The sequence below is a fragment of the Eptatretus burgeri genome, chromosome 1, assembly GCF_056783735.1.
Source record: "Eptatretus burgeri isolate ZD-2024b chromosome 1, Ebu_testis_v1, whole genome shotgun sequence".
Classification (NCBI taxonomy): Eukaryota; Metazoa; Chordata; class Myxini; order Myxiniformes; family Myxinidae; genus Eptatretus; species Eptatretus burgeri.
Genome location: NC_140961.1, coordinates 145088056 through 145114513, shown reverse-complemented (window position 1 = coordinate 145114513; position 26458 = coordinate 145088056). Strand labels below are relative to the sequence as shown.

Below are 26458 nucleotides of genomic sequence, written 5' to 3'. Positions count from 1 at the left end.
AAAGAAGTCAAAGGCCAGTACAAGCAGTGATAGACATGTACTTAGGTCATCTGAGGAGGGGTTTTCTTTCAACACTGATTGCCTTTTCTGTGGTAGACCAGCCAAGTTTGGGAGGAAGCGGAAGACGCAGGATGTGCTTCAAGTAAAGACAATTAAATTGAAGGACACGCTCCTGGCAATATGCCGCGAACGAGCCGATGTTTGGTCAGATGCTGTGAAGGCACGGATTCTGCATGTGCATGACTTGCACGCAGCAGATGCAGTTTACCACCAGACATGCAGTGTTAACGTTCGCACAAATAAACAGATACCAATAGCTCAGATGATGGACACCGAAGAATCCAAGAGAACAAAGCTTGGACGGACTCGAGGCGATGAGAAGACAGCAGCATTCTTGCAAGTGTCAAGATATCTTGAGGAAAATGATGATGAGCAGATCATCATCAATGATCTCATTGACCTCATGACACAGAAACAGGCAGGCACTAACCACGAAGCATACAGCTACACCCACATGAAGGCGAGGCTGTGGGAACACTTTGGTGACAGGATAATCCAAACTGCAATCAACGGCAAGCTGAAGGTGGTCACCTTCAGGACAACAGCCAGGGCAGTGCTTCAGGAATATTACAACAACCAGCAGCAGGAAAAAGACACCACTGAAGAGAAAATCAAGCTTGTACAGGTCGCTGCCAAACTCATCAAAGAAGACATTAAAACCATTGAAACATCGCATGAAGTCTACCCATGTGGTGATGACCTGCAATCGCAAGAGGCTGGCATTAAATACTTACCAGATACTCTGCTGGTACTGCTTGAAGGACTGTTTGTGGGAAAGAAAGATGATGTTAAAGTGGCTTCAATTGGGCAAGCCATAGTGCATGCAACTAGACCCAGAGTCTTACTGGCACCACTGCAGGTTGGGTTGGGTGTGCAGCTATATCACCACTTCGCATCACAATTTCTCATTGACTCCCTTCATCATCACGGGTTATGCTGTTCATATGAAGAGGTGCATCAGTTTGAACGAAATGCTGCTCAGTCACATGAAACAGACATCCCTAACCTGACAACAGAGTTTGTGAAGTATGCAGCTGACAATGTGGACCATAACATTCGCACACTGGATGTTCATGGCATATTCCATGGCATGGGGATGATTGCCACCGTCACCCCTGGAACCAGATCAGGCCGGCCAATACCCAGGGCTAAGGTGACGTATCGTGATGTCACAATGGTTGGAAGGGTGCAGATATGGTACCACAAGGAAGAACGTCACGGGATAACAGCAGTGATGTACCAGAAACTTGTCAACCAAAAAGCCCAGAACTGCTCTGAAAATCTTGATGTTCTATGGAAGACATCCATCTTGTTTGGGTCCCCCAGACCTGCATGGTCAGGAATGATGCTATTCATACACAAGGGTGACCACCCTGGCAAGGCGGCTATCATGTTTCTGCCCATGATAGACATGAACTCGAGTGACAGCACATGCATATACTCAACCCCGATGTTTGTCAGTGAACATGCACGATGCCACGGTGTCATTCCAATAATCACCTTTGGTCAGCCCCTCTGGTGGAAGGCCCTCATGATCATCAACTCGGAGCCTATGGCAAGTGATCTGAAAGGGATTGTCCTACGCTTGGGCGGCTTCCATGCAGAGATGAGTTTCCTCGTATGTATTGAACACCTGATGGTGTCACCCGGGCTTCAAGAACTGATGGAGTTGATATATGCCACCAATGCAGTAATTCATATGTTTAGTGGCAAGGCCACTGCCCGCGCAGTTCGCGCACACCTAATCCCATGACCTCTTCTTTTGTCCCGAGCCAAAGAAGAACACGAAGAAGCGTCGCATCTGGAACATCAAGGCTACAAAGAAAATGATTGGTACAGACATATACAAGCACATACTGTTTCTACATGCAGTTATTGGGTGCAACACAACATCTTGTCTTCATGGGATTGGAAAGGGAGCTTCCCTCAAAAAGTTCAAAGCAAACAATACATTCCGTGAGCAGGCCAAGATTTGTGATACATATCCAGCTTCTGTATGTGATGTGGCAGATGCAGGAGAAAAAACATTGGTGATAATCTACAACGGAAAGTCAACTGACACCCTGGACACCCTCCGGTATTAGCGGTACTGGGACAAGGTGGCTTCGAGCTCCTCTCACGTGCAACCACAGACGTTAGCACCAACATCAGAAGCAGCAAAGTATCACAGCCTGCGCGTGTATCTGCAAGTCCAAGAATGGAAGGGATGTGCAGATGAACTTCTTCCGACAGACGGGGGTTGGCAGAAGTGTGACGAGGGTTTTGTGCCACTTCAGACATCAATAGCTCCAGCTCCTGAAAAGATGTTACGTGTCATTAGCTGCAACTGCCAGGCTGAATGTAGCACCCTGAGATGCACATGCAAGAAGCACAACATTGAGTGCACTCCAGCTTGTGGAAACTGGAGGGGCTCTGGCTGCACAAACACTCCATGTGACAATGATGAGGATGATGACGACATTGTCGAGTTCTAACTTTAATACGCTTGATTTTTCTCAACATGTATAGTAAGTTTATAATGGATGTAGTTTCTGAGTTTAATGCGAATTTTCATTTTCATTTCGAAACCTTCGTCAGGCAGATGTGATTGCCCCGAGTGGAATTGTGAATTTTGTCATGTTTCAATGATTTACATAATTATATTGTATTGCTAGACTTGATTTCATCTTGTGTCTTCAACGTTTCTTATTTTTTTTTGGTCCAGGAGCCAAAATCAGTATCAGGTAAATTTTTTTTTGGGGGGGGGACAAAAAATTGACATTTTTGGACAAAAAAGCTATAATTTTTTATTTTACCCTCAAAACAAAACATTGAAAACACTTTTTATAATTATTCTTGTATATCAATATACTGACCATAATTAGAAAAAATTAGAATGCAGAAAAACATATATTTACATATTAAAATATCAATCTTTACAATTTTCTCATTTTCCCCGAAGCCAGGTGGTGGTCATATTGGAGTTCCATGATTTCAGGACTTTCCCCCTGGAGGATCCCTTAGGACTTTTTTTTCTGTCACTGAGGACATATCCAGGAATCAAAATCTGTTGAGTTTGCTTTTGTTGCAATTTGTGGGAGGTCATCCGACATTTTGCTTGTACTATAAACTGCACAAAGAGTGTTGCAATGTGCAAGGTCTCTTGAGGTGGTATTACTAATGGATAGTGCAGGTACACAAAATGTTGGAACAGGTTTATCTGTTTAGACAAGTGTTGAAGACTGATACCGTTCAAGACAGATATAGAGATCTCTGTGACCTGCTTGGTCATAAAGTATGGATTCAACAATAACCATGATATGTGTAAGTAGGGAATGCACAACTCGAGTTAAAGCAGAAAAACCCACCTCCAACTTTTCAAAAACGAGAAATGACAGTAACAAGCAGGGCTAAAACTCCAATAATTGAACTGAGATGCTTTGCATGATATTGCTGCATGTATGCTCCCTAATATGACCCAAGACTGGCAAAGTATCAGTGGACCAGCGAATTATCACAGATGAGAAAAGAGTTTCAGCCAGTCGAAAACTCTCCACAAACTTGAGGAATTCACGTTTTGAACTTTGAGGAATTTTATACTTTGTCAAGGCCTTCACCATGATCATAAAGGTCAAGATCACCAAACTTGGTATCATTTGATTTCTCTCACTGGGTACAATAAGCCTACTTAAGATTGGAGAAAAAAATTGTTCAGATTCGGCACGTCATTGCTAAAAAAATCGTGTGATTGAAAAGCTCCCAAATCACCAAAAATCAGATTTGTGGTATCATCGCTACCAAAAATTGGATACTGTAAAAATATTTTAAATCGGATATCGTCAATCGATGCGGAATTGTTCGAAAAATATTCCTGCCAAGTTTCATCTCGATCCAACTCGAACTCGAAATGACGGAGCTGTCGGCTTTTTTCAAAGTCGATCCCAGAACAAGAAGATGATTATGACCAGCGATATGGGACCAGTTCCTGGTCCAACAAACGCGACACCCAACCTCCGTTTCTAAAAAACACGGCTTTTGGTAGATGCTCTACACGATTCAAGAAAATAGTGTATGTGGCCCTGAAAAGGGCCGTGCCGAAGGACTGTTGCACAGAAATCTAGCGCAATTACTGTAAAAGCATTTGGGATGGTCGCGAAAACTCGCTTCACAAATAGTATCAATTACGTACAAATTACTGGAATTTACAATAATCATAAAAACATTACATGTCAGATTACTTAGTCCATTGTGTGAACAAAACAATATTTATTTGTCCGGACCGTCTGTGCACAGTATGAATGGGCACATTTCGTAATGTACGGACCATCTGTCCACAGTATGAATGGACACATTTCGTATATAAGATGTTAGAAGGATTGCTGGCTTCAGTGTGAAGACCTCCCTTACATTCTGCCCAACTATTGCTGACTCATAAGTCAAGGGTGCAAGAACTGGTGGTAACACCACTACTGCTGAGGGTAATGGCGAAGATGATGATACTGTCTTGTCGTAGATGTTATCCATGACTGATAATAGTAGTTAATGAATTAATGAGAATGATCAGTGTGGGTGATAGAAAAGTGTACAAACAATGAACAATGATTTAATAACAATGAAAATAACTTAATGGGAACAAATATTAACTATTTATCGAGGTTGGGAACGAGGTTGTTTATAGAGAAAAAAATGATAGCAACAAGAGAAAAGTTGATTTAAATGCAGAAAACGCGATGTACAAACAAGAAACTAACTGCAACAGTATAACAAACAAATATAACGTACGATTAATACAAAACTGGAAGGTGGTGAGGGACATTTTGGTCAGAAGAGCGAGGTTTTTTTTTTTGCGACACAAGAAGTGCTATCGAAGGTTCAGGCAACGATAAAAAGTAATCCCACAGATGTTGTTTATTTCAGGAAATTGGGGATCTTATTTTTAAACAAATCTGTGATTGAGGAGAAAAACACTAATCTGGATGAATTATAATGTAATTTGAACTTGAAACATACAATACGTGACCGAAGGGGAATTCATACTTGGTTTCTTTCGCAGTTTTCAGCCATGAGCAAGGTCTATTTTTTAGTTGTGTATGAATACTTACTTGATTAGTGAATCGTCTACAATTTTCTGCGTAGCCTGGAACCGGGCCCAAGTCAGTGATTTCTTCTTCTGAGTTGGGCCAGGTTCCAGGCTGTTTTCTGCTGACCACATGACTAAGCAAAGCAACTGCTGGTTGCTTATGATATCATCACACTCCTTCTTTTCCTGTCATTACGTCAAATTCATATTGCACTGGTGGTGATGATGTAATGTGAAAATAACAATGAACCACCAGATAACCAAAACTTTTTTCTTTCAATCTTCTGGGTATCACTATCTGCCATGACCTTTCCTGGGAAAGCCACATTTCAAACCTCGCCTCCAAAGCCAGTCGCCGACTGGGAATCCTCCATCGTGCAAAGTCCTTCCTTGGCCCTCCTGAGCTCCTGACCACATACAAAGCTTTCGGCCATAGCCTGATGGAGTATGCTCTCCCCTCTGGGCTGGTGCTCCTGCCTCCCACCTTTCTCGGCTTCACGCTGTAGAAACCAGGGCATTTAGGATCATCGGCATCTCCCTCAATGAGGGTGAGTCTTTGGGCCTCTCACTCAATCACCGCAGGTTGGTCGGTGGTCTTTCTGTCTTCTACCGTCTCCTCTCCAGCCTTGCACCCCCTGCTCTGTCTGCGATTTGCCCCCACCACATTTCCACAGGGCGCTCAAGGTCCGCCAACAACCCCCTTCTGGTAAAACTACCAAAATCACGAATCACTGCTCACCTTCACTCTTTCATTCCTCTTTTTTTCCGCCTTTGGAATAAACTCCCTCACTCTATTCTTTCCCATTCTTCCCTCCAGGCTTTCAAAACAGCTGTTCACCACCACCTCTTATCATCCCCCATCCAAATCCTCGATCTTTTCTACCCCCAATAATCCACCCAGGCCCACTTCCTTCAAATTCCCTGCTTTCCTTCCTGAAAGTCCCTGTAACATCCATCTTCAATTCCCCCATGTTCCCCATCCCATCCCTCTCCCTTCCACAGATCTCCTAATGTGTCTGTTCCCCACTGTTTTGTCCCTCCCACTCCCGCTCTCTTGTCTCATGCCCCCTTGCTGTGCGTTGTGTGTTAGCTCTCACACGAGCCTCGACAAGGTATACAAAAAAAAATTTAAAAACCTTGTGTGAAGGCTTCTTCAGTTAGTGGGACTTATCATCCCAACTGCAGCAAAGCAGTAGAGTACATCAGTAGTTGCATTCCCCTGAAGATCCCAGACTTCGAGTCAAAGATCTTCAGGAAAATTGGGTAGATTTGACAATAATGAAAAACTCTTGAGCTTGAACCAAATATTCCTTGTAAATAACACTGTTTTCACGTGATACTATAGAATATGTCCCTTATTGGGCATGGGCTCAATGAACAGTGCAAAACACAATATAGCCCTACTTATTCAATATGCTGTTTCGACCAATAGCATATGCCCATGCGATGCACCTGCTAGATAGCACTGCTCAAGTCAAAGAGTGTGATTCATAATTTTGCCTATTATTCAAAGTCAATCTGTCTTCAAGTTCAATATGAGTCAAAGTCAAATGTCTTGTCGAGGTTGATGAATCAAAGTCAATGTATTATTGCAATGCGACAAGTTCGAAGAGTGGAGTGTGAATTAGTTATCACAATACAACACTGAGTTCAAGAAGTATGATATTCATATTTTGCCACATAGTCAGGTTCCTCGTGTCCATAATTTGAAGTTCGTTGGAATTTTTTGGAGAGTAGCTAACCCCAACATTTTTTGAAAGCTTAAACAATACCAAAACAGAAAATCCATGTTTCACATTTTTTTCAATGCATATAATGTGGTCAAATAGGTCGTTTTGGGGTAAAAACCCGTTTTTTTTATTTCAGCTCTGAAAATTCAAAATTAATCGCAAGCAAGCAATTGATGATGCATAATTGTTAACTGGAGGACAGTTCTTAATATAGAATACATATATCTGTATTTTGAGCAATGGTTGCCATGGAAACGGCTATCATTTTGTCAAATTACCGTTTATTTAATGTATTGCTTTCAAATCTTGAAACAAGTAACGCATGAATATGGTGATCAGTGAAATGTACTTGATGTCAAATATGAGTTTGTAGTCAATTGGCATCACTGTCTCTAATGTCACTCATCATTGCCATCGTCATCATCACTATCGTGGTCATGCCGTTCAATGTTTGAGTCCTCGTCATTCTCACACGAAGTGCTGCACATGCAAAGATCGGTGCATGTTAAGTTCGTGGCCCTGCAATGAACATCTCTGTGATGAACATTCTGTCTTGCACTGGCACCTTATCATCTCGATAATTGCCTTTGGTGCAGGGAGAATGTCTGTTGTTGTCGGTTTGAGTTGACCACTCGTGTTCTTGTGGAAGTCATCATTTAATGGATCAAGAAATGTTTGCTGAGAAATTGCTGCTTGACCCCAAACGTATTCCTGGATATGTACCCACATGATATGCTGCCTCAGAGCACCGACAGTTGGTGGTAACTTGTCATTCTCAGCCATGTTCTTACAGAAGAGATGCCACCGAAGTTCAGGGATGCTGGAAATATTGACACCACTTGGACAATAACCTGAACAGACAAATCTTGCTAAAGTTGTGTGTAGGTCCTCTGACAGTTCAGCATCCTTACAGAGAATAGCAAAGGCATCTACCAAGTCGTCATCGGCCTTCAAGTAGCACTGGAACCACTTTGCCTTACCATGTCGAGCGAACCGCCCAGTATTATCGGCACCTGTGAATGCGTGGAAGGCTGGCAATGCCTGGGCTCTCTCCTCACCTATAGCCTTCCAGATTGGCTCGATTTTGACAATGCAAGATGCCATTGAGATATATGTGTGTCTTGGCAGGAGATGATAGTTTGCTATGGCAAGAACCAGAACATCCGTATCAGGTGATAATATCGTCAGCTCAATATCTCCCGTGTGTTGCTGTGATGCAGCTATTGCTTGCTGGATCATCAACGTATCGGCCTCCTCATTGATATTCGCCTCAAATTGGAGACCCCTGTTGCTCAACGTCCGCCCAGATGCCGAAACGACTACCACCTTTGCTGAACCGCGGTTGTATTCTAGTTTTCTTTGCCAAGTACTCCTTCAGATCAGCCTTGGTTTGATCATGGGACAGAAATCGACTCAGCATGATGTGTTTGATACTGGTATCATCCTTGATCTGATATTGAATTGGTGCCTTTTCTTGACATCGTTTGTCTCTGGTTGTGCTCTTGAGGGAATCTTGCTTGTATGTATCAAAAACAAGAATTACATGGTCAAAGCCGCTGGTCAGACTCATCACCCTATCATTGAAACATTCACTGAGGTCCTTCACTGTCACGACCATTGCTGGTTTCTTGGTCATTTTCTGGACAAACTACCATTACATCCACAACTGCGACCCTCGTGCTAGTACTGCCATACAAACCACCACACTTCACAGCATGGCATACAAATTTGTTTGCCATACAAATCCTTGGTTTCTTTTAGATCTACTGTCTTGTCCCTGATCTTGATTGCTAGTGTTGTATTGGCAGACATGTACATTCTGTTCTTCTCCTTCTTCACTGGTGCCCCATAGGCTGACATCACCATTGATCCCTTTAGCAACAAAATCTTCATAGAGATTCTGTCCAGTTTCATCAATGTTCAGTATCTTTGGTACAAAGTCTTCTGGCACATAAGCGTGAGTGACCATATTGAAGAGCTGGTTACCCTCAACTTCAAATGGATTTTCATGACTAAGAATGGCAGCCTTGATTCGGTTAATTGCATTGTTTTCACCCTTGACGACACTTGGAAACAGGCCATAGTGCTCGGTGATCTCACTTTCCTTCAGATCAAACTGTCCCTTAAACTCGCAAGACAGGTGTGACAGTTCAGGTGCAGCCAAGAAGAATCGCTGTCTGGCATTTGCATTATTTGATATGCTAATCAGACCAGAGTGAACCTTCAGCAACCTGTTCAGATGTTCAACAGTGTGGTCTGCTCCGATCGATACAAATGGAATAGTATTATTGGTGATCGAAATAATGCCTGCTTCGAGCTCCCTCCAGGTCTCTAGATGGCTGGTCTTAAGCGCATACAAGTCAGATATGTACCTTGGCCAGAGCCGCTTGTACTTGATTCTGTCCATGAAAAAAAAAAAATCTTGCTGAGTTCTTCACCGGCTTGAATATGAAGGTGTAAGTCAGCATTCCGAGATCAGGTTAGGTCAAGTATGGGAGCATGTGCCAGAACAGCGCGTCGCTGCGTCCACTTTCCGCTCATCGCTAGTCTCATAATACGCACGTTGACCCGTGTTACTCCAGGTGCCTCCGTCTGGCCATCCCCGAGGCAGATGCCAGGCCCATCCCCATCTCCTTGAGATGCTGGTCAACCTGCTGTAAACATGAGGCACGTGATCGGCCCGTTGGCGTCCTCCAATCATGAGACTCCCTCGCTGAGAGAATCGGGTGAGCAGGATCAGCGTCAGGAATATGAGCCACATGTCCATACAGCCACAACTGATGCTCACGGACCATGCAGGTAACAAATCTCATCCGAGTCTCTCTCAGCAACTGCTCGTTGGACACAAAATCTAACCAGCGATAGCCAAGGATTCTCTGAAGAGATCTGGTACCAAAGGAATTAAGTCTCCATCTCAGATCCTTGGTCAGAGTCCAAGTCTCACATCCATAGAGCAAGACTGGAAGCACCATGGACCTCAAAACTCGGATTTTCGTCCTCCCGCACAGGTACAGGCAGCGCCACACCCCATGATCGAGTGAATCCATGACTCCCCAGGCCCAACCCAGACGTCTATTGACCTCTGACTCACAGCCAGCAGAGACATGAATATCAATGCCTTGGTAAGTGAATCTCTCCACGACCTCAACATCCTCACCACAAACAGACACAGACAGGACATCAGCATCCACGATGTCATTGAAAGCCTGGATCTTAGTTTTGACACCAAGAAACCCATAATCACAGCGGCTCTGACTCCTCATTCAGCACCTTGAGGGCCCCCCAAAAGGATATCTAAAGGCTCTGCAAAGATGACTGCATCATCTGCAAAATCAAGGTCCGAGATCTTGACATTCCCAAACGATGCACCGCAACTTGATCTTTCCAACATCCTCCCTAAAATCCAGTCCATACAAGTGCTGAAAAGTGTGGGGGCCAGTACACACCCCTGACAAAATCCAGTAACAACTGGAAATAAGGCAGAGATGGTACCACCACACTTCACAGCACTCTCAGTACCAGAGTAGAGTTCAGACATCAGATCGATCAGTTTTGGTGGCACCCCACGAAGACCAAGAATCCTGCAGAAGGCATCCCGATTCACCAAATTGAATGCTTTACAGAGATCAACATAGGCTGCAAGCAGCCCCTGCTGAAACTCTCGTCTGCGTTCGGTGAGGACACAAAGAGCAAGGATACGGTCAATCGTTGACCTCTTTGGTGTAAAGTCTGACTGCTCTGGATGCTGGTGCTCAAGCAGATGGTGGCGAACGCTATCAAGAATTATCTGAGCAAAGAGGTTGCCTGGCACAGAGAGCAGCGTCACCCCTCGGTAGTTGTTGCAGTCTTGGCGATCACCCTTCCCTTTCCAGAGAGGGACAACAAGGCCCCTCTTCCAATCAGTTTAGATGATGCCTGTGTTCCAGGCAGAGTACACAACTGCATGCAACGACACGATTGCAGCATTTCCACCAGCCTTGAGAAGTTCAGCATGGATGCCACAGATCCCTGGAGTTTCACCCCGTTTCAACCGGTTCACCGCAGCCCATGTTTCCAAAAGCGAAGGTGGACTAAAGTTGATTGGAGGGTCAGCAGCAGGGATTGTAACACCCTTGCCATCCAACTGGACAGGTGGTGGATCAGCCTGGTACAACCACTCAAAGTAACTGGCCCAGTGGGCTTTCACTTCACACTCCTCTGTCAAGAGCCTACCACTCTCTGCTTTAACTGCAGTGCTCAGAGGGATGGGCTTGGATGAATGCAATGCGCGAATTCCCCTGTAAGCGGGACGAGAATCACCTGTCCACAGGTGATGCTCTACCCCCACACAGATTCCTCACACATAGGCCTCCTTGACAAATCCTTAGTGCATGTACAATTTTACGCCTCAGCTCCCTGAACAGCTCAGCTCTGCCATTCAGCCGGGCCCTGCAACTCTGGTCAATGGTATCCAGTGTCCCTTGAGAGACAAAATTCTTCTTTGCCCTGTGATGAATTAAAAGACATCCACCTGCAACATCAAAGACGGTGGTCTGGAAGGCACTCCACAACTCTGCAGGACCCCCCAAAGCACCCATACACCCCAAATGTCCACTCAGCCTGTTCACAAACTCCTCAGCTTCTCTCTCATCCCTGAGCTTGCCAACATCCAGCCTTGTTTGGGATGGTACCATTCTCCAGGATTTAAGGTGCAGCTTTAGAGTTGCTACAACAAGCCAGTGGTCAGTATTGAGGAACTGAGTACTCCGGTAGACTCTGCAGTTCTGTATGATCCTCCAGCGACCGTCAACGAGAACATGGTCAATCTCCTTTGCCGCACCGCCAGCGTTGGAATACCAAGTCCAGCGATGACCTTGTGGGCGCTGAAACCATGAACCAGCCTGCCTAAGTCCATGACTTCTTGCAAAGTCAAGGAACTTAGTGCTATTCTGGTTCATAGTTCCTGACCCATGGGTACCAACACACATTTCATACCCATCCCTATCAGTTGCAGTCGATGCATTGAAATCCCCCAAGACTATAATTGTATTTCGTCTGGGGAACTGATCAACCACAGACTCGAGCATGGCGTAGAATGTGTCCTTCACGATGAGGTCAATCGCCTCAGTCGGAGCATAGACAGAGACCAGGGAAATGACACCTAAGGAGTGACGAATCCTTAATCTCATAATACGCTCATTGACCAGTGTTACCTCAATTATCATTGGGGTCAGCGTATTGGACACAGCTACAGCAACTCTTTGAGTATGGTAACCATCAGAGCGACCAGACGAATAGTAGGTGTAACCACCCACCATTATCTCACCACAATCCGGTCTCCGAACCTCAGAGAGTGCTGCAACACCGATGTCCTAACGCTTGAGCTCAGATGATAACAGAGACAGGTGATCATCCTCTCTTAGGGATAGGACATTCCAGGTACCCACCCGAAGGGACCGCCTCAGGTTAACCCAAGGAGACCGACGTTTGGCGGACGACACCTCAGCACCACTCCGTCACACTCTCCCGCAATCTGACCCAGGGATGTTACCCCATGGTTTCCCTCCTTTCATCAAAGAGTGGGGGTCCCGAAGGCTTTTCCCCAATCACGTCATCCGGTGAGCTGCCCTGCGAAGGGAAGCTGCACATGAGGAACTCCCACAGAGTGGGTTTTCAGATTTTTTTGCGTTTTTGTGTTTTGCGGAATGAAGGATTTTACGGTGGCCAGAGTGCAAATCCTGCCACCAACCTCCAAATAAAAAGTAACCCAACTGCAGGAGGACGTCCGCAGACACAGTTGGGCACTAGATATGGATGGCCGTTGGCTCGCATGGAGCTCCTCCGCCCTTTGACAGGTTTTATTTTTAATCCTGCTGGGTGTCCATATCCAAACACCCTCCTCACCAGAAAACCTGGTGGAGGAGATGGTTTAATCGCCGACAACCCAACCATGGAACAGGTTAGTACAGGTTTACATGGTACCTGTAGCAGGTCACAGATATAACCTGACCTGACAAAGGTCTGCAACAAAATGCAGAATTTCCTCTACTCTGTGGAGATAGTTCATCATGGCCTTGAACATGGCATTCTTTGAGCGGCTGGCCTCCCATTCCTGAAGTCACTCAAACAAGTTCTCATTGATGTTGACTTTCTTTCCGGATAAATGAAAGTACGAAGCAGCACATAAGGACATATTTAAAGATCAACCCGAAATAATAGAAAAGGATAAACACATAGCTATAACATGACGACTGCCCGACTTCCAACTCCTTGCCTAACAGGAAACGCAATTAAAACCTCCAACCCCTTGGCCATTCAAACCATAATCCTACCCCATACAGAAGAACATAAAATGACATAAAGGTGCATACGCCTCAAAGGCTATCACAACTTACCGAAAAAAAGGAAGAAAGGTGTTGAAAACCGAATATGATGAAACGAAGCTCCGAAGTAAACTGTCATGAATAAATCGAGAATAAATGAAGCGAACTGAAATGACGTCATAGTGCTGCATGTGCTTGGACGCACGCCGCACCACATCACGACGTCATGCCACGCCCAGCAACTGTAACTTGAGGAGATGGCATGGCGTCACGACGTGACGTCACCTATGTTCCCTACAAGATCACACTTACAATACATCAAACTACTAAAACTTAAAATCAAACGTTTTACTACTGAAGGTGCCGAAATCTTTTGATATTGAACAACAGACACACCAATGTTTCATTGCACAGATGGCCGTTTCCATGGCAACCAACTGTTCCAAAACTTGAAAATCATAATACATATGTGTAAGTTAGTCATGGTCACTATATTTAACAATTATTTAGGCCATCCGATGGAAAATATAAATTTTTAAAAATATATATAAGAAAATGCTAATTACACTCCAAAAATGCTGTTTCCATGGCAACCGAGTCAAATTGCAACATTTTATTATCTATAAAATCCATTGTTAGCCATTTAACAGTAATCTTTCATCAGTTGGTTATTTTGTATTGTTTCAGATTTTTTAAAATTGGAATTCAAAAAAAGTGTTTTTCACCCAAAAACGATCTTTCCAAAGGTTGAAAAAAATGTGAAACGTCATTTTTTTATTTAAATACATTTTAAACTTCTCAAAAATCTATAGGTTTGCCTCTCTCCAAAAAATTCCAACGAAATTACACAAGGAACCTGACTAACATAACAAAGTCATAATAATGAAAAGGCTGGAGAATTATAAGCATTGGTGTAGCTGATACACCTCTTCGCAAAAAATATGAGTGAGAGGAGAGGAAGCATGTCTTGCCCAATTCAAATTAGGCTCAAATATCGTCATGTTATCTCAAGCGATTGCGATTGAAAGTTATAGCGCACAATAATGACTGACTGTGACAGCGGAAGATACGTACATGTAACCACGCTTGCGGCAGGTCAGTTAACTTCCATATTTATGCCTTAATGGTGAAAAGAAAGCTGATTTTTGTGAGAAGTTGATCTGATCCATTATTAGCCTAGCTCTAGCGACCACCAGCGCCATCAAAAGTTTGGAGGGAACTAACCACAAACGTTGGAGACGTCTGATGGCAAATGCAGAAATCGATAAACGAAAAAGAATCACAGTGCCTGAAACTCACTCTGTATCGAAACTCGTGTAACGAAAGTAATCGAATAAATGTCGATTAGTTCAGTCTTTTTACTGGCAGAGAACTGACTGAGAATTTAAAAAAATGATTGATTTGTTTCCCGTTGCTAGGGCGTTGCTTGGGAGAAATTTTTGAGAAAAATGCTCAAAAAAGCTCCATTTACGGGGAAAACTGCCCGCACACATATGATATTGTTAAAACATCCTATGAACAATATTTACATCGACCGTGATTTTAATTTTGCCCTACCACCATAAATGTCAACAAGCTTTTTCAATTAATTCCATTTTGCCAAGTACCAAAATGGCGGATTTTCATGTATTCCTTAGTAACCGAGGTCAGATTCCAAAAATTTAATTTCAAATTTGATGACAAGTTTGATGACAAATTTGAGGTCACCTCCTGAAATGATCGACCAGCATTACAACCTGGGTCTCACTCTACAGTTTTTTCTTTGATGTTTAGCCATAACACTGGCTTCGCTGGTTATTACATAGCCAAAATTGCCGTTGGAGTGAAGACGCAAATGCCAGGGTCTGGTCGAGTTGCAACATGAGACTTCCGGCGGGGGGGGGGGGGGTGAAGAACACTTGGGCGGAAGGCCTGGTTGTTTTATGATGGGCTTGGCGATTGTTCCTGTTGGAGTTGCCTGCTCATTCAAACACTGAATAAATGGTGACAATACCTGATTGAGACTATTTTCTCAGTAGGCAACTCTGTAGTGGTTGACACCCCTACACTGGCAGAGGTGACAAGATCTGAATGTTATATTGCAGATGTTTTGCAATTTTCGAGCCTGCTGAGCAGTACATGAAAACCATGCCGTCACCATTGATGGTTTGTTTTTCACCAGTGTGAGCACTGCCAGATTATCATTGCTGTTTAACTGGAGTACCAGACATCATTCCGTGTTGTTATCCAGTGTCCAAGGATCTGTTTGTGCTTGGGAGCATCGAGACTTCTTCCCTACCTCCGTTGTTCTTAGTTTGGGTCAGTGGTTTGGAGAATTTTGAAGGGAGGCTCCACAGAAGGCGTTTGAACAGAAGGAAGGTGTTGATTGCACAAAATGGCTGATCGTGAATCCTACTTGAAAAGATACACTGCTGACTACATCAAGGACCTTTGTGTGGCAAACCACAAAGACAATGATGACATTACATCTGATATTGAGCGCACTAATGCCTTGTGTGACCATCCTCATATGGTGGTGCCTGGGGCCCAGCCTTCTGGTCCTGCCCCTGTTAGCACCACAGATATGATGTCCATTTTAACAGGTTCATGCTTGGCTATGAATCCAGTGATGCGACTGGAAATTCACAATTTGCACAAATGATCCAATGAGGAGGATATAATGTGTTACATTGACACTTTTGAATGGCAAATGCAGTCAGTTGGTTTGCCGGAATCCAGTTGGGGGTTGGCCTTCAAACCTTATCTTATGGGTCAGGCCCAGAAAGTCCATGCAGATCTTTCAGATGAGCACAGAAATAATTATTTGCAGTTGAGGAATTTCATTCTCTACTGCTCCCACTGAAGACCTGAATTTTAGAGGTAAAAATCTTGATCCGATTCAAAGAAGAGTGACAAAACCTTTGAGGGGTTTGGTAACTGGTTATGGTTTCACTTTGTTCATTGGACACAACTTTCCAAGGTGACCCGGAAGGCTGTGCATGTATTGTGCGAGCAGTGTGTGAGCACGGAAGCTGTTGTGGCTGACCAGTTTATCAGCACCCTTGCTGTTGTTGATATGCTGTTTGATAGGGCAATATGAATAAAATGAAATGTTGAAAAAAATAAAGTATTGAATATTGCTAGCGTTTAATCAATATGAGAAACGGAATTGAATGACACTCACCATTGTTATAACTGAAGAAGAAGATTAAATAGAAAGAGTTTTTGTGTGAACATAAATTATAACTGGCCCATCTATCCTCATGACGTCATGACGATGATGATGTTCACCTTACTCAACTTTATCATACTGTTTACAGATTGGGCTTCATTCGTGGCATCCCCTATAGGACAATTGCTGATAGACACATGAATGGGGGGAAGGAAGGATGGATGCAGGCAGGGATGTACAGAGGCAGGTCTACCAAGACCGAGCTCCTTTTATATTACAGATGGCACACATGCAAAGCACTGCATGCTTCACAGGAAACACCACCAACTGTTTGGCCAGTGCACAACAAGCCATGGTGGCAATGTTGGCTGTAGAGTCCTGGCTAAGGGCAGAATACATTTTTGAGTGTCCATCCCACAGAGAGGTACAGGCCGAATATAGGCACTGTCAATACCAGCACCATCATTAGTTTGGATTAGGCTTTATTTCTCTTGTACATAATGGGGGTTTTCGTGTCTTTCCTTCCCCATTTGCTTCTCCTCATGCACCACATTTGTCCAGGTTTTGTTGTCTTGTTTATCCCTATGTCAGTATTTATTTTGTAAATGCATGATTTTTAATTATAAGAAGCCTTTTCCAGGCTTTTTCTTCCCACATTTTTCCCTGCCAAGTTTGGCTTTCATTTGGGCAAACGTTGGGGTTTTCTAAGGTACTAATTAATTGAACGAAGCATCTTAAAAGATAATTTATTTTCATTTAAGATATAAGATTTAGTGGAGATTGGTCCAGCCGTGTTTTTTTTCTCTGATTTTCAGAGGTACACACATTCAGAGAATTGCTTTATTGTACATCGTAAGATTTCCAAATGGCTTGTGGAAATGCACTCTCAGACAATCCCTTGAAAGTTAAACATTTCACTATCTGAGCAACATGCCCAAATACATCAATGGTCTTCCTTACCCCAAAGACTGTTTGCAGGAGCGAGTGATGACTGGACATCAGCAAAGATAGCAGGGAATACTGAAAAGGTGACGACAGCATTGATGAAAATATTCAGGGCCATTGGCCACATCTGTGAAAGGAATGGAAATTCACGTGTTTGTTTTTTCAGACAAAACAATACAAGACAATTTCAGACAAGTATACAATATAATTCAAGAAACTTATCCATATGAATAAGTGTGTGTGTGTGTGTGTGTGTGTGTGTGTGTGTGTGTGTGTGTGTGTGTGTGTGTGTGTGTGTGTGTGTGTGTGTGTGTGTGTGTGTGTGTGTGTGTGTGTGTGTGTGTGTCAGTGTGTGCTTCTCCTCCATAACTCCAAAACCGTGAAACCTTGGACCCCAAATTTTGCAAGCATACAAAGAGAACTCCAAGGAAGTGAATTCATGAACATTGGGTGTTTGAGTAAATTTAAGCACCTATTTTTGAAGATAATTAACGGCTTACCTCCGCGAAAGCTTATCCTTGGTCAGCCCAAATTTGCCTCGCAGGGGTTTTATCTGCCATATTGATTTGGCCGATTTAAACATATCTTGCCTTAGAAGTACGATCTATTCTCACAGACTAATTAAAGTATATAATCAGAAATTATATCGGATTTGAGAATCGGACCTCATGGTATGGAGTAAATAAGTGTCAAAATCTGAAGTGAAATCTGAAATTTTTAACAAATTAATGATTTTTATAATAAAGTGTATTTATTTAAGCACGACTGTTCGGACGATTATATTGAGTGAAGAAAAGATTAAGGAATGTGCAGAAAGTGGAACTTTATTGAGCACTATGAAAATAATTAACCAATGGGGTCATCACGCTCTACCAGCTGCTTTTCCAAACCCTACACACCATGGCGATACATTCCACAGGGGTATTCTTTTTTGGTAATTATGTACACTGTTTCCTTTCACACCATTTGTGTGATCTGCTTTCATTACAAAATATTTATATATATATATATATATATATATATATATATATATATATATATATATATATATATATATATATATATATATATATATAAACAGTTGCTACAATATATTAAGTCAACAGTTGCTGCAAACGAAGAGGAAGGACTCCCTGTGGGGTATGTGCATGCCTGCATCCTTGGTTAGGTGTGTACGGTGCATGGGTTTCACAGGCACATGGTTCAAACTCATGCTCACACCAAGGCCCTTGGTGTGTGGTGGAGCTTATGTGGACATATCGCGAACCATGTGCTTCTGCAAATGAGGAGCAGACATGCTTTGGTACCGAAGCCATGTGGGACATGCAGTGTGGGTGTGGGGAAATCCGTGCACATGTATGAGTGAAAGGATGAGTATATCGCCGGTGCACATGCATGGTTTGCATGGACCACAAGGAAGTTGGAGGAATGCGTAGTTAGTTTTAAATTTTAAACCGGTTTCCCCAGAGTGTTTTGCATGAAAAAAAATCTGATTTGCAGTGAACCAACTGGAGGGATGCAAAGCTTACTGCATGTGTGAGCATACATGCATGCAGGCAGGCCTTTGGCAGGTAGATAGCATTGGTTTCAATTTTTGAATGCTCCCACCTGGTTTCATATAGAACATGATAGTTAAAAATAAAATGTTGCTATTTGGGCACGTTAAATAGCACTGGTAATGCCCTGGTACGCTGACTTTCCTCTCCTTCCCTCACACTGGCTTCCCTCCCCCATCCCTTTATGCAGCCTTCCCCTCCCCTCACAATGCATTCCCCTCCCCTCACACAGCTTTCCCCACACCAAACGCTGCCTTCCACTCCCTTCATGCTGCATTCCCTTACCCGAACGCTGCCTTTTATTTTCCTCATGCTGCCTTCCCCTCTCCTCAAGCTCCATTCTTCTCCCTTCATGCTGTCTTCCCCTCCCCTCACAATGCCTTCCCTCTACCTCGCCTCATGCTGCCTTCCCTCCCCCCTCTTGCACCCTTCCCTTACCTCCCCCTAATATTGCCTTCCCTTCCCCTCTCACAGCCTTCCCTTCCTCTCCACTTCTGCTACCTTCCCTCCCCTCCCTTCATGATGCCTTCCCTTCCCTTCTCCTCCCCTTACGCTATCCTCCTCCCAAAGCCTTCCATCACCATCCAACCCTCTCGCAGTGGAGGAGAGGAAGGGGTGTCAAAGAATGTCTGACTTGGACAATTGAAAGCAGTCAGAAATGCTGCTATGATCAATTCCACAATTTAGTTCAGATAAAGAGATTTTAAAGCTTACCGGATGTCTGGATATTAAATAAAGGCGCGGACACTGGCACAGCTTTTTCGACGATTGAAGGAAAACGCCCTTCCTTCCCTTCCCCTTTCCTCATGCTTACTCCCTCCTAAAGCCCTGCACTCTCATGGACGTCTCTGGCCAGTGTCTGGGCATTGTTTCCTATGACCCGTTTGAACGTGCTGTTTTAATTTACCCCATTTAGTTCAATCCTGAACTAATGTAGGAGAAGGGGACCATCACCCCTTCCCCATAGCTTTCCCTCAAGTCCCCCTGCCAAATGCAAGTCGAGAACCCCTCCACCCCTTTCCCCACAAGTCCCGCTATCAAATGCAAGTCCATAAAACCTTTTCCCATCCCCGCTACCCCCATCATCCTCGCTCACACACCCCCTCCCGGAGTGTTTAGCAACGTGTGGTGAGCCGTCATTCTCCCCCCTCCCCCACTTCCACACTCTCCGCACTCCACACCCCCTCATCGCTGTGCCACCACTTCTCACTCCCCCCCACCCCCTCCCATAATATTCCCATCAGCAAAGTGACAGGCTGTATTTGCGAGTTAATAATAAGACAAATGGAAGTGTTTTTTGATGAACTGACCTGCCTCAAGACAACAAGGATCGAGTCTGGCTGCTCATCAGCATTCTGTTCCTTTCTACCATCCATTGGAATATCTTTAAACACCGTTGCACATTTCTCCTGCACTACAAATCAGATGTAGGTGGGGTAGGTACATCAGAATCACATAGCATCCTGGCATTTGTAATCAATATAAATCATACCAAATAGGAGAGAACCTGGGTATGTTTCGATCTGTGCTCAGTTTTATGTTTCTTTACCCAAGAGGATGTATCTCACTTTTTATAGCCATCAAAAAAGAAAAGTCAGCATACATAAATGTGTTGACAATGGTGAAGGAAGCATCAACAAAGTGCCTTAGATAGAGAGATAGAGAGGGAATGAATATTTTATGTGGTGTATAAAGCAATGTGCAGGATGAACAGAAGGGTTGCCAGACTCCTTTCAGTAAGAGATAGTAAGAGTGTGAGATTTGTCTGGATTGAAAGACATATTCCAAGTGTTTGGCAAGCTTGTGATTTTGTAAAGGTCTCAAGGGAGGGAAGATGCTGCAACCTGCCTGTCTGAAGTATGAGGGATGTCATAGCAGATGGAGTCATCAGCAAATAGACAAAATGGAAAGAGTCAGAGAGATCATTTATGAAGATGAGGAATAAGATTGGGCCCAAAACACTGCCGAGGGGCACTCCAGCCTTGACAGTCGAGGAGATGAAAGCATTCCGTTGAGAGCTACATGATGGCTGTGAGAGCAGAGGAAGTCCGAAGCCATGTGTGGAGTTGGCATTAGATGCCATAAGCAGCGAGTTTCGAGAGCAAGGCAGAATGCCAGACTATATCAAAAGTACGACTTATGTCCAGACAGACGGCCCTGATCTCCTGTCTGATATTGAGGGCCTACATCCATTGTTGAGTGAGAAGAAGCAGCATGTCCAAGGTGGAGTGACCTGGTCTAAAACCCAATGGATGATCTGAGATGAGATTATTCGAGAAAAGGAAGGATTTTATGTAAACTGCGATGATGGATTCCTTGACCTTACTGATGATTCGAAATAAGCTGAGAGGTCTGTCATTAATTAAGGGTATCCACTTTTGCACCGTTTTATGTCATGAGTGATGTGGACTTATTTCCAAGCAGATAGCAGATGACCGAAGGCAAATGTTTTGGTGAAAAGGGCAGAGAGAGAGGATGTACAAGAGCATCAGAGCAGGTTTTAGTTCATGTGAGCTGATGCTGTCCATTCTACTTGCAGAGCCAGAGTAGAGGGTTGAAAGAAACTTCTCCACTTTCTCAGGTGCAAAAGACACAGAGTCTAGCAGCAGTTGGGTATGCTAGGGTCGGGTGGATCCTGAGAATGATGGGTTGAGGACGCAAGATTTGGAAGCAAACACAAAATTGAGGCATTCAGCCTTCTCACGACTGTAGTTGGCTGTGTTGCCATGTGAAGGCAAGGTGCCACCGGGTTTTAGAGGAGAGAGACAAGTTTGAAAGTTCATTCTTGAGGTTGCACAGATGTTTGGAATGCACTGCGATTGCCTTCAGTAGGATTTGCCTTCCAAGAAAAGAAGGCAAGTTGTTTCAGAGCAACTGCTTCACCACAGGATTCAGTGTACCATGTGAGTGAAGAAGTGTAGAATAATTGAAGGGTAGGATAATTTAAGATGAAATGGGATGAATCTTTGGATAAGAGAGAGCAGGTTTCTGTGGAAGAATTCCGAGGCTGAGTTACTGTAATATCAGGGGCCATAGATATAGAAGACCAGTCCTGAAGAGAGATTGTTGCTTGCAGTCCCTGTTATATGCACGAGACCTGCCAGACTTGCCGGCATTGAGGCAGCTCCCTGAGAATAGCCAGAGAGATGTTGACTTTCACAAACACATGATCAAATGAACCCACTGGAGCAGAGGAAGAGCAAGAGACATTTGCAGGTAAGTTGTTCATCATCAAGTCCAGAAGTTACAATTTGCCACTGGAAGAAATCTGAGTTGAAAAGTTCACAGATTGAGTCAGTCCCATGGTATCGCAGAAGTCTTTTGCTGAAATGAGAGGTACCATCACCCAGCCAAGTTGCATGAGGACAATTGAAATTGCCACATCTGAGGAAGAGAGAGTTGGGATGAGTGTTTAAAAGATGGTCCATGGTGTCTAAGGGAGAGACAAATCTAATGGATTCATTACTGTTTCGAGGACGAAACAACACACAGATGAACAAGAGGTGGGAGCAGAGGATAATTCACAGCCAGAGGTCCTCCTTGGGATTGGGAGATGTACGGTCAGTTCAAGTACTTTGGGAAATTCTGGCATTGTATTGAACGTATCCAGAATAGAGCACTACATATGATTGTTTTTCCAAACATCTTTCCCCATGATGAACTTTTGAACACTTGATGTTGCCTTATTTTCTGACAGGTGTAATTTAATTACCACTCAATTTGTTCAATCCTTGCTCACTTTTGAGCAGCATCGCCATTTTCTACCCCATACTTGACTTACTATGTCTGGTCGCAGCCCAATAAATTCCCAACAGTTTATTCATTTTTTATACTATTCTGTTTATACAATCTGTTTATACAATCTGTATATTTTTATACAATCTGTTTATTTCATTATGTGTATTAAATATTTTTATTTTTGAATGCAATGTCAAGGCTCATGCAAGAGGTAACACAGAACATATGACAAGGCAAGAGAAAATAGGGGCAGGAGAGCGAAGCACAAAACAGAAGGGAGGAGAGACAATAAGAGATCTGAGGAAGGCAGAGGGATGGGGTGGGGAACACGGTGTAAACAAAATGATACCACAGGGAATTTCAGGAAGGACAACAGGGAATTTGAAGGAGGTGGGTTTTGGGTGGACTAACATGGGTAGAAAAGATCAAGATTTTGGATGTGGGAAGATATGAGATGATGGTGAACAGCTGAATTGAAGACATGGAGGGAGGATTGGATTGAAGAGAATGTGGGAATTTGTTCCAGAGGCAGGAAAAAGGAGGAATGAAAAGTGAAGGTGAGCAGTGATTCTTGATTTTGGCAGTTTCACCAGAAGGGGGTTTTTGGTGGAACTTGAACGCCCTGTGGAAATATAGGGGGGGGGGAGGGTAGAGCACAGACAGAGTATAGGGGGCAAGGCTGAATAGGAGACGATAGAAGACAGAGAGACCACCGACCTGCCTACGCTGACAAAGTGAGAGACCCGAAGACTCACCTTCATTGCGGGAGATGCCAATGATCCTAAAGGCCTTGGTTTCCACAGCGTGAAGCCGAGCAAGGTGTGAGGCCGGTGCACCACCCCAGATGGGGAGCAGTACTCCATCAGGCTGTGGTTGAAAGCTTTGGAAGCAGTGAGCATCTCAGGTGTGATAAGGAATAGCTTTGCACGACGGAGGATGCCCAGGCAGCGAGTGGCTTTGGAGGCCAGCTTGGAGATGTGGTTTTACCTGGAGAGATCATGGCAGATAGTGAAGCTGAAAACCTTGAATGAAAGGAGTTCTTCAAGGGGATTGTTGAGAAAGTAGATGGGGGGAGAGGGGGGTTCCAAATGATCCTTTTGGAGAGACATCGTGAGAGTGTGAGATTTGTCAGGATTGAAAGACATGTTCCAAGTTTTTGACCAGCTTGTGATTTTATCGAGATCTGCAGAGAGTGATGAGGCTGATGCCTGCCAGTCAGAGGGAGGAGGGATGGTAAGGCAGAGTGTGGAGTCATCATCAAAGAGATAAAGAGGATTTCCCAGAGAGTCGGAGAGATCATTGATGAAAACCAGAAAAAGCACAAGGCCTAAAACACTGCCTTGAGGAACTCCAGCCTGGACAGGAAGGGTAGATGAGAGAATGCCATTGAGGGCCACACATTGACTGTGACAGGAGAGGAAGTCTGCGAGGCATGATTGGAGATTGCCATGGATACGATAGGAAGATAATTTAGTGAGCAGGGCAGGGTGCCATACCATATCAAAAGCTCACAATATGTCTTGGGAGATGGCTCTGATCTCATGTCTGGCATTGAGGACCTCCTTCCAGTGTTGGGAAAGCAGAAACAGTATGTCCGTGGTAGAATGACCTGGTCTGAATCTAAATTGATGATCGAAAATCAGGCCATTGGAGAAGAGAAATGAACTTAATGTCAGAAGCGCTGATTGATTCCATGACCTTTCTGATGATTGGAAGAAGGCTGATTGGTCTGTAGTTGAGGGTATCTGGTTTTGTGCCTTTTTATGCAGGGCAGTAATGTTTGCTGATTTGCAAGCAGATGGCAGATGATCTTGAGCAACTGAAAGGGTGAATAGAACAGAGAGAGGGAGTGAGCAAGAGCAGCAGAGCAGGTTTTAGGACATATGGGCTGATGCCATCAGGACGGGTTGCAGAATCAAAGATGAGGTTTGACAGCAAACTCTCCACCTTGTCGGGAGAAAAGGACACAGAGTCCAGGAACAGCTGGGTGTGACTGGGTAAGGTGGGTGCAGAAAGCGATGGGTTTTGGTCACAAAATTTTGGAGCAAACACAGAGTTTAGGCATTTAGCCTTTTCACATGCAGTTTCAGCTGTGCAGCCACTTGAGGTAAGGGAGTGGATGGAGGGGTAACATCCAGCAGAAACGGACAACCAGATGCCATGAAGATTTGGAGGAGGGAGACAAGTTTGAGTGTTCAGACTTTAGATTGGAAAGATGTTGTTTCCTGGCTCTCCTGAGTGTAAACGCACACTTGTTCTGAGATTTGTGGAAGGAACTGAGATTGCCTTCAGTTGAGTTGCCTTCCATTCGACGAAGACATGTTATTTCAGGACAACTGCCTCACCACAAACTTCATTGTAGCATGTGTTGGAGGAAGAGTATGACAAGTGTAGATGAAATGGGATAATCTATGCATGAGAGAGAGAGAGAGAGAGAGAGAGAGAGAGAGAGAGAGAGAGAGAGAGAGAGAGAGAGAGAGAGAGAGAGAGAGAGAGAGAGAGAGAGAGAGAGCAAATCTCTTAGAAAAAATTCCCAGGATCAGTTGTTGTCAGACAGAGTCGAAATGGGAGACCAATCTAGAGGTTTAATGGCTGCTTGAAGCCTTTGCCAGTTGGCCTGAGTAAAATGCCAGACTCATCAGCGCTGAGGTGGTTCTTTAATAACGGACAGAGAGAGAGGACCACTTTAACAAGCACATGGTCAGATGAACTGATAGGAACAGAAGAGGAACAGCAGATCTTTTCAGGGAAGTTGGTCAAATGAAATCCAGAAAAGATGGTGTACCGTTGGCTGAGATCTGGGTCAAGAAGTTGACAGATTGTGTCAGTCCCAATAAGTTGCATAAATCCTTTGTTGAAGTTCCATGGCAGGTGAGAGAGAGGTACCCACACTCAGCCAACAGGCATGATGGCAATTGAAGTCACCACATATGAGGAAGAGAGAGTTTGGATTAGTGGATAGAAGTTGGTCCTTATTTTCGACGAGCGAGATGAAAATGGAGTCACCACTCATTGGTGGAAAGTACAACACACATATCAAGAAGAGGTGGGAATAAAGGGGAATCTGTAGCCAGAGGTATTCCTGGGGGTGTGGGTGAGTGAGGTCAGTGCTTGGAGAGTGAGGAATAGAGTTTTTGATAAAGAGAGCAATTCCGCTGCCAGGACAAGGCTCAGGTATATCAAACCGGAAAAGGGAGTAACCAGGGAGAAAAACTAAGGAGTCAGAGACTTCTTGAATGAGGAAAGTTATTTATTATTATATATTACTCATTTTTCATACAATTTGCCTTCATACAATGTCCTGTTCATTATTGGTTCACGAAAAAAAATATTTTCACGAAAAATATATTGGTTCACGAAGAAATATTTTCACGAAAAATATAAATGGTTCACGAAAAAACATTTTCACGAAAAATATGTGACCACTATATTCGTTATTGTTGTGTCTGTCTGTCTGTCTGTCTGTCCGGAGCATAGCTCCGTGGGTTTTGATCCGATCCTGATGAAGTTTTGGTGGATTATATCATGATCTAGTTGTGTTTTCCTGAAAATGGGGGTGATCCGCCCATTATGGGCGGAGCCACGCCCAAAAAAACATGTGTTTTTATGGGGTAGCCGATTTCAATTTGCATCTTCTCCGAGGGGTTTTGTCGAATCTGACAGGGGTTTCAGTATTTGGTTAACGCAATGGCACCTGCATAGCCCCATGGAGCTTGATTTTTCATTTTCGTCCCAAGGTCAAGGTCACAAGGTCAAGGTCACAAAGGTGACGAACTTAGAAAATTTTGAATTTTGACATAAAAATCATACGACCGCCCAAACATTGAGAGCTGGGATGACAATATTTTTTATGCATAATCTTGAGGTCATTCCCCACCTAAAGTCTTGACACCATTTGCTCTATCTCGAACACCTTG

General features: G+C 43.9%; 2 protein-coding genes across 2 annotated transcripts in view; one reads left to right on the top strand and one right to left on the bottom strand.

Moving 5' to 3' along the window:
- LOC147035686 (uncharacterized) overlaps positions 1–3675 on the top strand; it is a 61097-nt gene extending 57422 nt beyond the window's left edge. The window contains 1 exon segment of the mRNA XM_085846664.1: positions 1–3675. Within this exon segment, the coding sequence (XP_085702790.1) occupies positions 1–1813 (1813 nt within the window). The 3' untranslated portion in view covers positions 1814–3675.
- LOC147035685 (equilibrative nucleoside transporter 1-like) overlaps positions 1–26458 on the bottom strand; it is a 45065-nt gene that overhangs the window by 17290 nt on the left and 1317 nt on the right. The window contains exons 3-4 of the mRNA XM_085846830.1: positions 20114–20217; positions 17263–17374 (exon numbers count right to left, since the gene is read on the bottom strand). Coding sequence (XP_085702956.1) covers positions 17263–17374; positions 20114–20217 — 216 coding nt within the window. The remainder of the gene's footprint in view (positions 1–17262; positions 17375–20113; positions 20218–26458) is intronic.